The sequence below is a fragment of the Oncorhynchus tshawytscha genome, linkage group LG10, assembly GCF_018296145.1.
Source record: "Oncorhynchus tshawytscha isolate Ot180627B linkage group LG10, Otsh_v2.0, whole genome shotgun sequence".
NCBI classification, from domain to species: domain Eukaryota; kingdom Metazoa; phylum Chordata; class Actinopteri; order Salmoniformes; family Salmonidae; genus Oncorhynchus; species Oncorhynchus tshawytscha.
This window is the reverse complement of record NC_056438.1, coordinates 81,243,812-81,256,926: the sequence shown is the minus strand read 5'-3', so window position 1 is coordinate 81,256,926 and position 13,115 is coordinate 81,243,812. Positions and strand designations below refer to the sequence as shown.

Sequence of the window (13,115 nt, the reverse complement as noted above, 5' to 3'; positions counted from 1 at the left end):
GTATATTTGTTGTCGTAAGGTGTGTCGTGGAAGAATCAGAATTTGTTGGTAACATATGTAAGATGTTTTATATTCATCAAATGTGTGTAAGTTACTTCTCATCAGAATGGTATTTTTGTATAATACTGTGGCGAGGTTGCAGTTATCTGTTCTATGTCAAGACTAAGTTGCATGGGCCGCAGAGAGGGGAGAGGTCAAAGTGTCATCATGTGTAAACATATCTTTTGCTCCACAATGTCTGTGTGCCAGTCAGTGTCTGTGTGATCTTGTCCAGGATTGGTTGTATTTAGAGTTGGTTGTATCTAAATGACAATTTGATATATGCCTGTTGATATGGAGGATTGGTTTATGGTTCTGAGGTTGAGAGAGGAGACAAAGCTGAACAATGAATTATGCCGATGCTGTCTTATCCTGTGTATCTTTGCTATAAAGGATCCCATTTTGACGTTGTGTGGGGACTCTCAACTTTTACTGAACTGTTGAAAGTCAAAAGGCTATTGCAATGTGGAAGGGGCTCTCAGAGAATTCATTGAGAGACACTGAATTACCTGAGAGTCACCAGATTGTGATAGAGCTGATATAATTAAAGATGGACTTTGATAACTAACTCTGACTTGTGTGTGTGGTTTGCTCCCATGATTTGGTAAATAGAGGAAATTTCCACGACAGGGGGAAGGTGTTACAGGTTTTGGTTTTTCTATTAAATATTTTAGGTTGGACTTTAGCACGTATCGCTTGTTCTGACAACGATTCCTGGACTAAAAAGCTGTAATCCTAGACTAAATAGTATTCTTTATGGATTCTCTATTTCTTCTTAATCCAAGACTTAATCTGTGTCCAGGAAATAGACCCTATATGTGTTGACTAGTGGATCATCTGTGACCATGAGGTAATAAAGAAACTAATAGGATTACAACCGTCCAGTCTGGAACAGCAGAAGTGGAACAAGACAAGTACAGATCAACAGCACAATCCCTACAGAACAGTAAACACACACACGGGGACACAGTACTCAGAAACACATTACTCAATACCAAGGACAACAACCTGCTAGCTTCTACTGGTGAGTAAACCTTGACACACCTCAGTAACAAGGACAACAACCTGTTAGCTTCTACTGGTGAGTAGAATACTGAACACACATACTGTCCCATGTTGTCCTTGGGGAAGAATGTGAACATGTGAATATGAGAGGGTGAGGTTGTTTATTGTCCTTGGGGCAATATGTGTATATGTGAATATGACAGGGAGAGGTTGGTTGTTGTCAAAATAAAATAAAATTTTATTTGGCACATACACGTGTTTAGCGGATGTTATTGTGGGTGTAGCGGAATGCTTGTGTTTCTAATTCTAACAGTGCAGTAATACAGTATCTAACAGTAATATTTAACAATTTTACAACAATACACAGAAATGGAATTAAGAATATACTGTATAAATATTCTGTGAGCAATGTCAGAGAGGCAGAACGAGGCAGTATGTGGACATGTGAATATGAGAGGGACTGTTGGTTGTTGTCTTGGGGACACATGAACTACTGTCATCAAACACAACAAGATGAGTACCAGTGAGATGTTGTGGTGCTGGAAAAAAACGACCTTATACAGTAGCTGGCTATTCTGCTAGAATGGACCTGAGGTAACTACAGTAGTGACCGACCAGCTCGATTCGGTCCTATGTTGCAATATTTGAAATGGTGTTTTTTACATTGGATAAAAGTAGAGACTCCGAGCTAGAAAATGGCATACACTGCAGTTGAGGAAAAATGGGAAAGTAATTCTGCTTTGAAAGTTAATAAAACTGCAAACCCTCTTTTGAGAAAATGGCCCTTGAATGTTTTGGCAGACCTACTGGAGAGCTTTTCTTTGTCTACAATCCTTCAGTCTCTTCAAATCAAATCAAATTTAATTTTTCACATGCACCTTTCACATACAACTGGTGTAGACCTTACAGTGAAATGCTTACTTACAAGCACTTAACAACAGTTTTATGAAAAATAAGGGTTAAGAAATTATATACTAAAATAAAAATAAAAAAATACAAATAATATGTACATGTAGGTAGAGGTAGAGGCAGAGAGAACAGTCTATGACCAGGGTGGCTGGGTCTTTGGCCATTTGTAGGGCCTTCCTCTGACACCTCCTGGTATAGATATCCTGGATGGCAGGAAGCTTAGCCCCAGTGATGTACTGGCTGTACGCACTACCCTCTGTAGCGCCTTGCGGTCGGATGCCAAGTAGTTGCCGTGCAAATCGATGATGTGGCCAGACAACATGCTCTCAGACACATGCATACACACACAATAACATACGCACTATACACACATGTTCACATGGATTTTGCGTTGTAGATATGTGGTAGTGGAGTAGGGCTTGAGGGCACACACTTAGTGTGTTGTGAATTCTGTAATGAATGTATTGTAATTTTTTTTAAATGGTATAACTGCCTTAATTTTGCCAGACCCCAGGAAGAGTAGCTGCGACCTTGGCATCAGCTAATGGGGATCCATAATAAACCCCAGGAAGAGTAGCTGCTGCCTTGGCAGGAACTAATGGGGGTCCATAATAAATACAAATACATATTGTCCAGCTGTAGAACTTTTTGAGGATCAGAGGTCCCATGCCAAAGCTTTTCATCCTCCTGAAAGAGAAGAGGCATTTGGACCATGATAGGTCCTTGTGGACACCGAGGAACTTGAAGCCCTCGACCCACTCCACTATAGCCCCTTCGATGTGAATGGGATTGTGTTCAACCCTCTGTTTACTGTAGTCCTTGATAAGCTCCTTTGTGTTATGACGCTGAGAGAGAGGTTGCTTTTCTGGCACCACACTGCCAGGTCTTTGCCCTCCTCCCTATAGTCTCGTTGTTGTCTGTGATCAGGCCATCCACCGTTGTGTCGTCGGCAAACTTGATTATGGTGTTGGAGTCGTGGGTGAACAGGGAATGACGGAGGGGAAACAGCACACACCTCTGAGGGGCCCCTGTGTTGTTGCTCTCATACATATTTAATTGTTGCTTGCCTCGAAGCATAGAAGGCATTTAGCTTGTCTTGTCGGCCCACGTCACTAGACAGCTTGTGGCTGGGCTTCCCTTTATAATCCGTGATAGTTTGCAAGCCCTGCCACATCCAACGAGCATCAGAGCCGGTGTAGTAGGATTAGATCTCAGTTCTGTATTGACGCTTTTGTAACGGGGTTCTTCCTGGGAAGGAGAGGCGGACCAAAATGCAGCGTGGTTATAAATCATGGTTCTTTAATAAAGAAACTATACATGAATAAACTACAAAAACAAGAAGCGTGCAAACTCGAAACAGTCCCGTGCGGTACAAATACTGACACAGGAGACAACCACCCACACAACCCAACACAAAACAGGCTACCTAAATATGGTTCCCAATCAGAGACAATGACTAACACCTGCATTGAGAACCATATCAGGCCAGACATAGAAATAGACAAACTAGACACACAACATAGAATGCCCACTCAGATCACACCCTGACCAAACAAAACATAGAAACATACAAAGCAAACTATGGTCAGGGTGTGACAGCTTTGCCTGTTTGAAAGTTTGTCGAAGGGTGTAGCGGGATTTCTTATAAGCATACAGATTAGTGTCCCACTCCTTGAAAGAGGCAGCTTTAGCTCAGTGCGGATGTTGCCTGTAATCCATGGCTTCTGGTTGGGATATGTACTTCCTGTCACTGTGGGGACGATGTCGTCAATGCACTTGTTAATGAAGACAGTGACTGATGTGGTAAATTCCTCAACACCACCAGAAGAATCCCAGACCATATTCCAGTCTGTGTGAAACAGTCCTGTAGCTTAACATCCGCTTCATCGGACCACTTCCGTATTGAGTGCGTCACTGGTACTTCCTGTTTGAGTTTTTACTTGGAAGCAGGAATCAGGAGGATAGAGTTGTGGTCAGATTTGCCAAATGTAGGGTGAGCTACAGTAGTTGAGTTATGTTCACATGTAATGATTGGATATAATGATTGTGTAACGAGTTGGAGACAGAAGTGGAGAGGTAGCTCTAGATAACTCGAGGAACAGTCAACAGAATTATGATGTCAGTAAGAGAGAGGCCTGGTGTTTCCATGAGGTTGGGTTAGGTTTAGGGGACCCCTAAACCTCTAACCTTACTTGTCGCCAAACCCTAAAGCTGTTTCACCCCTTTGTCATCCTTTGTTAGTATCCTCATGGTATTCTACTGATCTACTGAATAACCTTAACTAAACTAACCATCTTAACTCAACCTATAAGATAAAATAAATTCCACTAAACTGCTGTTGTTCTCCATCACACTGTACTAATCCAGTATTGTTGCATAGTTCTGTCTGGAAAAGGGATGTTTACCAGCTCAACCTCAAATCTAAATCCTTTTAACTCACAAGATTAGATTAGGGGCTCTATTCAATCTGGATCGCTGAAGCGTTGCAGATTGAGCAATAGTTATGTAAGGGTCATTTCCGATTGAGCCGACATATGCGGCTGTTAAATATGTTTATTAACCAATTCAATCAATACACTCAGCCCATTTCTAAGAATTTGTAAGATACTTATTTGCATAAAATGTACAGAGACCAGTCTCAAAATCAATCAATAGCGTTTATACTCGAGAGTACTGATCATGGTACAATTTACAACAGGTTATAAACTAAAAATGACGTCATAGGTTTTAAACGGTCCTTACCCCACTCCGATACAATGGCAGTATAGTTCACAAGCCTTCCCACATCGTCCACCACCTGTAAAATAATTTTCTACCAGCCCAAGGTCTCTCCTCTCCCTGTGTAGAGATAAGATGTCCCGTAAGGAACACAGCGTTCTAGCCAGTCTGACGATAACTTCATTAGTTTCTACCAAGGAACAGACAGTCTTTGTTCTAATTCTTGATTATAATTACACAGATTATATTCAGTACTATGATTATAATAAGATTCATACATCCATACAGTAACATATTGTATTCTGTTTAGTCATAGTTCTGATTGAAATGTATACATCATTTAGTCATTATTGTCTCAGCTAACGTGAGAACAATGCCTTCAAATGTCAATCATGCTGTTATGCTGAACTTCCGCTAGCGCCCCTGGTCCAGGCGAACTCGGACGAAAACGTCAAAAAGTCATATTCCAGGTCGAATAAACTGGTCAAACTAAGTAGAGAATCAATCTTCAGGATGTTATTTTCATATATATCCAATAACGTCCCAACCGGAGCATTCGTTTTTGTCTACAGAGTAATGGAATGCAAGGCTATATCAACAGTAATATGCTCAACCAGGAACTGGTATTCTGACCGACTACTGACTCATTCCCCTCCCATCTGGTCCCACATCACACTAGAGGCTTCATTCCATGTTCTACTGACTGTTGACATCTAGCGGAAGGCATAGGAAGTGCGAACAGATCCATATCTTGTTTGGATGTGAATAATATCTTGTTTGGACTTGAAATTCAACCAGTCCCAGAATTTCCACTTCCTGTTAGGAAGTTTGCCTGCCCTATGAGTTCGGTTATACTCACAGACATAATTCAAACAGTTTTAGAAACTTCAGAGTGGTTTCTATCCAATAGTAATAATATATGCTTATATTAGCATCTAGGACAGAGTAGGAGGCAGTTTACTATGGGCACGCAATTCATCCAAAGTGAAAATACTGCCTCCTATCCCTAACAGGTTTTAACCCCCTGGAGTCGATTTCTGCGGCCCCATTGAAATGTAATAATATGTCAGTCCCCATAAAAAATAATAATAATAATAAGTCCCCATAAAAAATCTGGCAGTTTAATTACACATGTTTTATGTGTGTGTGTGTGTGTGTGTGTGTGTGTGTGTGTGTGTGTGTGTGTGTGTGTGTGTGTGTGTGTGTGTGTGTGTGTGTGTGTGTGTGTGTGTGTGCGTGTCACTTGGCATATAAATGCGGAAGTAAAAGTAACTGCCTCCAGTATTTCATGGTTTCTTTTCTTCCAGACTGAGCTTCCTGTGATCGGACAAGATGAGGTTTCTGATTGGTTGGGTTGTGTTAGTCATGTCATTTGGGGTCTTGCAATGCGCAGCAGAAGAACCTGCAGCAGGCATCTCAGAGGACACCCTGAAGCGTGAGTCTAACACACACACACACACACACACACACACACACACACACACACACACACACACACACACACACACACACACACACACACACACACACACACACACACACACACACACCCCTCCTTCTGTCTCTCAGAACTGTCTGATGTTGGGGAGAAGCTGGTGGATGAGGAGGTGAGGAGAGCTCTGTATGGAGTAAAACAGATGAAGGAGGTACTGGTGAAGAATGAGGAGAAACATGAAGACCTGATGAAGTCTCTCCAAAACAGCAGTGACAAGAAGAAGGTACGTAATCTTTACCTTTAGGGTTTGAAGGCCATATTTATCTTCTAGGGTTTGAAGGCCATATTTACCTTCTAGGGTTTGAAGGCCATATTTACCTTCTAGGGTTTGAAGTCCATATTTACCTTCTAAGGTTTGAAGGCCATCTTTACCTTCTAGGGTTTGAAGGCCATATTAACCTTCTAGGGTTTGCAGGCCATCTTTACCTTTCAGGATTTGGGGTCTGTCTTTACCTTCTAGAGTTTGTGGTGAATCTTACTTTAAGGTTTAGGTGGTGGACCAAAGTGGCTATGTTCAGAGCACGAGATGTCAGAAATCAGGGTTAGAGGTCAGACGTTATATAGTATTGTTGTTGTCCATTAGGGTGTGGCCCAGCTATACCAAGAGGTGGAGCTAAAGCTGGAGGAGGCAGAGCATCAGTGCCAGGAGTCTCTAAAGGAGGAATGGGAGGCATGTTGGCTGTGTCTGGAGGACGCCTGTAAGACCTTCTACACCTCCACATGCAGGCAGGGCTTCAGCTCCTTCCAGGCCAAGGTACACACACACACACACACACACACACACACACTAAATTAACCTCACCTCACCTAACACCCTCCCCCTGGCCAGGTAGAGAACTTCTTCCGCGGGGTGTCATCTCGGTTCGGCCAGAGAGACCCACGTCCTCTAGATGGAGATATGATGGTGAACCAGAGTGCTGATAAACCCGACAGGGAGGTAGTTCGCATAGAAGACTCCTTCAACAGCCTCATCGCCAAGGTACTGGACAAGTCCATCTACAGAAAATGTCACCACTAAGTCAGAAGTCAATTTCCATTGTTCTCATTGTCAGTTTATTCTGTTTATCCATCTTGTTTGATGAGCAAGGTAGTGTCAGTTGATTAGCGAGTTAGTGTCAGTTGACCAGCGAGGTAGCATCAGTTGACTATCGAGGTGGTGTCAGTTAACTAGCGAGGTAGCGTCAGTAGACTAGTGAGGTGGTGTCAGTTATCTGGGGAAGTAGGTTCAGTTAACTGGGGAAGTAGTTTCAGTTGACTAGTGATATAGCGAGGAAGTGTCAGTTGATGTTTGAGGTAGTGTCAGTTGACTAGTGAGGTTTAGTCAGTTGACCAGTGAGGTAGTGTCAGTTGACTAGTGAGGTAGTGTCCGTTGACTAGTGATGTAGTGTCAGTTGATGTTTGAGGTAGTGTCAGTTGATGTTTGAGGTAGTGTCAGTTGACTAGTGATGTAGTGCCAGTTGACTAGTGAGGTGGTGTCAGTTAACTGGGGAAGTAGGTTCAGTTAACTGGGGAAGTAGTTCCAGTTGTCTAGTGATGTATTGTCAGTTGACTAGTGAGATAGCGAGGAAGTGTCAGTTGACTAGTGAGGCCATGGCAGTTGACTAGTGAGGCAGTGTCAGTTGACTATGAGGCAGTATCAGTTGACGAGTGAGATAGTGTCAGTTGACTAGTGAGGTAGAGTCAGTTGGCTAGTGAGGTAGAGTTAGTTGACTAGTGAGGCAGTGTCAGTGGACTAGTGAGGTATTGTCAGTTGACTAGTGAGGTAGAGTTAGTTGACTAGTGAGGTTGTGTCAGTTGACTAGTGAGGTAGTGTCAGTTGATGTTTGAGGTAGTGTCAGTTGACTAGTGATGTAGTGTCAGTTGACTAGTGATGTAGTGCCAGTTGAGTAGTGAGGTAGAGTCAGTTGAGTAGTGAGGTAGAGTTAGTTGACTAGTGAGGTAGAGTTAGTTGACTAGTGAGGCAGTGTCAGTTGACTAGTGAGGTATTGTCAGTTGACTAGTGAGGTAGAGTTAGTTGACTAGTGAGGTTGTGTCAGTTGAGTAGTGATATAGTGTCAGTTGACTAGTAAGGTAGAGTTAGTTGACTAGTGAGGTCGTGTCAGTTAACTTGTGAGGTATTGTCAGTTGACAAGTGAGGTATTGTCAGTTGCTTTCTGAGGTAGAGTCAGTTGATTAGTTAGGTAGTGTCAGTTCGCTATTGAGGTAGTGTCAGTTGATGTTTGAGGTAGTGTCAGTTGACTAGTGAGGTTTAGTCAGTTGACCAGTGAGGTAGTGTCAGTTGACTAGTGAGGTAGTGTCCGTTGACTAGTGATGTAGTGTCAGTTGATGTTTGAGGTAGTGTCAGTTGATGTTTGAGGTAGTGTCAGTTGACTAGTGATGTAGTGCCAGTTGACTAGTGAGGTGGTGTCAGTTAACTGGGGAAGTAGGTTCAGTTAACTGGGGAAGTAGTTCCAGTTGTCTAGTGATGTATTGTCAGTTGACTAGTGAGATAGCGAGGAAGTGTCAGTTGACTAGTGAGGCCATGGCAGTTGACTAGTGAGGCAGTGTCAGTTGACTAGTGAGGCAGTATCAGTTGACGAGTGAGATAGTGTCAGTTGACTAGTGAGGTAGAGTCAGTTGACTAGTGAGGTAGAGTTAGTTGACTAGTGAGGCAGTGTCAGTGGACTAGTGAGGTATTGTCAGTTGACTAGTGAGGTAGAATTAGTTGACTAGTGAGGTTGTGTCAGTTGACTAGTGAGGTAGTGTCAGTTGATGTTTGAGGTAGTGTCAGTTGACTAGTGATGTAGTGTCAGTTGACTAGTGATGTAGTGCCAGTTGAGTAGTGAGGTAGAGTCAGTTGAGTAGTGAGGTAGAGTTAGTTGACTAGTGAGGTAGAGTTAGTTGACTAGTGAGGCAGTGTCAGTTGACTAGTGAGGTATTGTCAGTTGACTAGTGAGGTAGAGTTAGTTGACTAGTGAGGTTGTGTCAGTTGAGTAGTGATATAGTGTCAGTTGACTAGTAAGGTAGAGTTAGTTGACTAGTGAGGTCGTGTCAGTTAACTTGTGAGGTATTGTCAGTTGACAAGTGAGGTATTGTCAGTTGCTTTCTGAGGTAGAGTCAGTTGATTAGTTAGGTAGTGTCAGTTCGCTATTGAGGTAGTGTCAGTTGATGTTTGAGGTAGTGTCAGTTGACTAGTGAGGTTTAGTCAGTTGACCAGTGAGGTAGTGTCAGTTGACTAGTGAGGTAGTGTCCGTTGACTAGTGATGTAGTGTCAGTTGATGTTTGAGGTAGTGTCAGTTGATGTTTGAGGTAGTGTCAGTTGACTAGTGATGTAGTGCCAGTTGACTAGTGAGGTGGTGTCAGTTAACTGGGGAAGTAGGTTCAGTTAACTGGGGAAGTAGTTCCAGTTGTCTAGTGATGTATTGTCAGTTGACTAGTGAGATAGCGAGGAAGTGTCAGTTGACTAGTGAGGTCGTGTCAGTTGACTAGTGAGGCAGTGCCAGTTGACGAGTGAGATAGTGTCAGTTGACTAGTGAGGTAGAGTTAGTTGACTAGTGCTCTAGTGTCAGTTGTCTAGTGATGTGGTGTCAGTTGACTAGTGATGTTGTGTCTGTTGTCTAGTGCTGTAGTGTCAGTTGACTAGTGATGTAGTGTCAGTTGACTAGTGCTGTAGTGTCAGTTGACCTGTTCTCTCCCTCCCAGGTGGGCTCCCTGTTTGAGCGCAGTGTGGTGCTGGTGGACAAGATGCAAGGTAAACTGGACCAAAACCTCCAGAAGGCCTTTGACCCCCAGAGCAGAGGCCAAGCCCGGGGCCAACAGCCTACCCAGGACCCCTTCTTCCTGGGGATGGACTTGGGCTTCATCCACAGAGTGGGGCTGGAGGACGTGCTGGACTCCTTCTTTAACTTTGGGAAGAGTGTTGTGGAGGACTTTGGGGACGTGGTCACACGAGTGTTTGATGACCTCAAAGACGTTGTGGAGGAGGAGAGGAAGAGAGGTAGCTCTAACACAAAACTAGAAACATTATTGATATTGTTCTATTACAAAGAGATAACCCTAACCGAACCCAACACAGAACTAGAATCTCTATTGATAGCTATAATAGTTAATGACAGATAATCTGTTCCTCTGGTCCAGAGAGGGAGCTGTTCCCTCATTTCCTCCAGAACAGGAAGTTGTGTAGAGAGTTGAGGAGGCAGACTTCAGAATGCTGGCAGCTGCAGAACCAGTGTCAGTCCTGCCAAGGGGTGCTGCTCACAGGTAACACACACACACACACACACACACACACACACACAAAAACACACACACAAAAACACACACACACACTCTCCAACTGCCTCCTGTCCCCTATGTGTGTCAGAGTGTCCCAGTGTGCGGGAGCTGCATGTGGAACTGGATGAGGTGTCTCAGCTGCGGGACATGTCGAAGGAGCAGTACGACGAGGTAACATAGCATAGTATTGTGTAGCATTCCGTATCATAGCATAGCATAGGATAACATACCATCCGTTCTGTTTAATCCATTACTCCAGGTTCTGAGCATTGTGCAGCAGCACACAGGTGACACGGCGAGCTGGATAAGCAACATGGCTACTGAGTTCAGCTGGGTGACAGAAATGGTCAACAACAACACCACACCTGATACCATATTCCGCATCAGAAAGGTAAGACAGACAGACAGACAGACAGACAGACAGACAGACAGACAGACAGACAGACAGACAGACAGACAGACAGACAGACAGACAGACAGACAGACAGACAGACAGACAGACAGACAGACAGACAGACAGACAGTACATACCGTAAAACTTAAATGAATAACCGAGGCATTCATTTGCTTAAATCCCTGAACACAACATGCTCTTATTAGAGAAAGGTTTATATTGTGGTGTCAGTATATTGTTGTTTCTACCCAGGAGGTGTCAGTATTAGTACAGCATATTGTTTCTACCCAGGAGGTGTCAGTATATTGTTGTTTCTACCCAGGTGGTGTCAGTATATTGTTGTTTCTACCCAGGAGGTGTCAGTATATTGTTGTTTCTACCCAGGTGGTGTCAGTATATTGTTGTTTCTACCCAGGTGGTGTCAGTATATTGTTGTTTCTACCCAGGTGGTGTCAGTATATTGTTGTTTCTACCCAGGTGGTGTCAGTATATTGTTGTTTCTACCCAGGTGGTGTCAGTATATTGTTGTTTCTACCCAGGTGATGTCAGTATATTGTTGTTTCTACCCAGGAGGTGTCAGTATATTGTTGTTTCTACCCAGGTGGTGTCAGTATATTGTTGTTTCTACCCAGGTGGTGTCAGTATATTGTTCTTACTACCCAGGAGGTGTCAGTATATATTTGTTTCTACCCAGGTGGTGTCAGTATATTGTTGTTTCTACCCAGGTGTTGTCAGTATGAGTACAGTATGTTGTTTCTACCCAGGTGGTGTCAGTATGAGTACAACACATTGTTGTTTTTACCCAGGTGGTGTCAGAGGGAGTTGATGGCGGCAGCTCGTCAGGGGGAGACACCAAGGTGGAGCTGAACATCCTAAACTCTCCTCCTCTCCTTCTGACCATCCCAGCTGGTGTGGAGCTGCAGGACCCCGCCTTTATCAATTTCGTCGCTCAGGAGGCCCTGGGGATGTACAAGCAGATGTTCAGGTAATATATACTACTACTATGTTAAACTAACATTTTTACCGAACAACATTCCAGAGCGCCACTGAACATGCCTGTGTTGATTAATGCTATTTTCTGCTTTCAGACACAATGACGACTAAGCATGAAGAAAGTTCACTCACTGTCATGTCATAGTTAGTGGACAGTACGCTGTGTGTTTTTGTTTACTAGATTTAATGTATATAGTTTTGTAAACAAATGAATATTTATTTATTTAGGGAACATTTTAAGATTAATGAAACAACTTATTGTAATGTTGGAATTAATTACATGTAAAATTGAACCAAAGTAACTTGTACCAGTTGTCATGTTGCATGTTGTACAATAAAAGGAGGAGCTAGATTCAAGTACAACATTTTCATTTAACACTGACTTTTTGGCTTCAAACTTCAAAAGTTCAGAACTTTTTTTTCTTCTAGTGGTACTCAGCTAGCATACAAAAGCTACAAATGGTGAAATTAACAAAGCTTCTCTTTTACAAATTCAGTATTACAGGGATAAATAAGGCCCCTCATCCCCGATTCTCTGCTGGGTGCGCTATATCACGTTCACCTAGTGTGGTCTCATTCAAATGATCCAAAGTCTATACTATATGAAGAGCATGCTTGAAGAAGCACAGGGCAAAGTTATATTTCTAAGAAAATGTACTTCTTTCCTGATTTTTTTTGTGCTGTATAAAAAACTAGGCTGCACTGCATTACACACTGCAATGGATAGGCATTCTCAATCACTAGCCCCAGACTGCCCTGCTCTTGCTGATGTAACCAGTGCTGTGCTGCACCGCTGTAACTCTGCGTTGTGTGTGGTTGATTGAGACTATAGACGTGGACTTTGGAGGTCAGGTAGTTTTAATTAAGCAGAATTCACTCTCTGCATCTGCATCCAAAAGAAAATAAAACATTTATAGAGCACATATGGTCTGCGAATCGTCACCTCTTTCTACAACAGATGCACAATTGGAGGAACTGGGATCATTCGAGGAGCTAGCCATCATTCACACATACAATAGCCTGCTAATACCTTAGCTAGCTATTAACCACATGTTGAATTCAGAATGTTGATATCATCCTAAAAAGTACAATTACATCTTAACAATACCATCCACTTATGAGTAACTTCTTAATATACAACAGTATTCATGAACAGAACACTGTGTGTATGACTTTGTGTTAAAAGAATCAAACTTTTCTGAAGACGACAGAAAAAGCGTGCCTAACTCTCATAGTGCATCAAAATGATTTGAGCATGCAGGGCAAAACGTAAGTACACACTCCTCTACTCCCAGGATGCAGGCATGC

The 13,115-nt window shown here is 42.9% G+C and overlaps 1 protein-coding gene across 4 annotated transcripts; it reads left to right on the top strand.

Moving 5' to 3' along the window:
* Positions 1 to 745: 745 nt before the first annotated feature.
* Positions 746 to 12,159, top strand: clul1 (clusterin-like 1 (retinal)). Of its 4 annotated transcripts, none has more exons than XM_042329194.1 (11): positions 746 to 1,063; positions 5,979 to 6,106; positions 6,241 to 6,389; positions 6,750 to 6,920; positions 6,996 to 7,145; positions 9,848 to 10,142; positions 10,283 to 10,405; positions 10,509 to 10,591; positions 10,680 to 10,811; positions 11,721 to 11,799; positions 11,903 to 12,159. In XM_042329194.1, exons 2-11 carry the CDS (start codon positions 6,004 to 6,006, stop codon positions 11,950 to 11,952), a joined length of 1,335 nt encoding a protein of 444 aa, XP_042185128.1. In that variant the 5' UTR covers positions 746 to 1,063; positions 5,979 to 6,003; the 3' UTR covers positions 11,953 to 12,159. The 4 variants fall into 4 exon arrangements, with proteins under 4 accessions (XP_042185128.1, XP_042185127.1, XP_042185126.1 ...); XM_042329193.1 differs by having other exon boundaries at positions 749 to 1,063; positions 5,954 to 6,106; positions 11,621 to 11,799; XM_042329192.1 differs by having other exon boundaries at positions 749 to 1,120; positions 11,621 to 11,799.
* The last annotated feature ends 956 nt before the right edge of the window (positions 12,160 to 13,115 follow it).

What these genes read in the sequence shown, in the direction of transcription:
- clul1 (XM_042329193.1), top strand. Translation starts at nt 6,004, where the DNA reads ATGAGGTTTCTGATTGGTTGGGTTGTGTTAGTCATGTCATTTGGGGTC. An exon ending in TCAACAGCCTCATCGCCAAG is followed by an intron (nt 7,146 to 9,847) that starts GTACTGGACAAG and finishes TCTCCCTCCCAG; the next exon opens with GTGGGCTCCCTGTTTGAGCG. An exon ending in CCAAGGGGTGCTGCTCACAG is followed by an intron (nt 10,406 to 10,508) that starts GTAACACACACA and finishes TATGTGTGTCAG; the next exon opens with AGTGTCCCAGTGTGCGGGAG.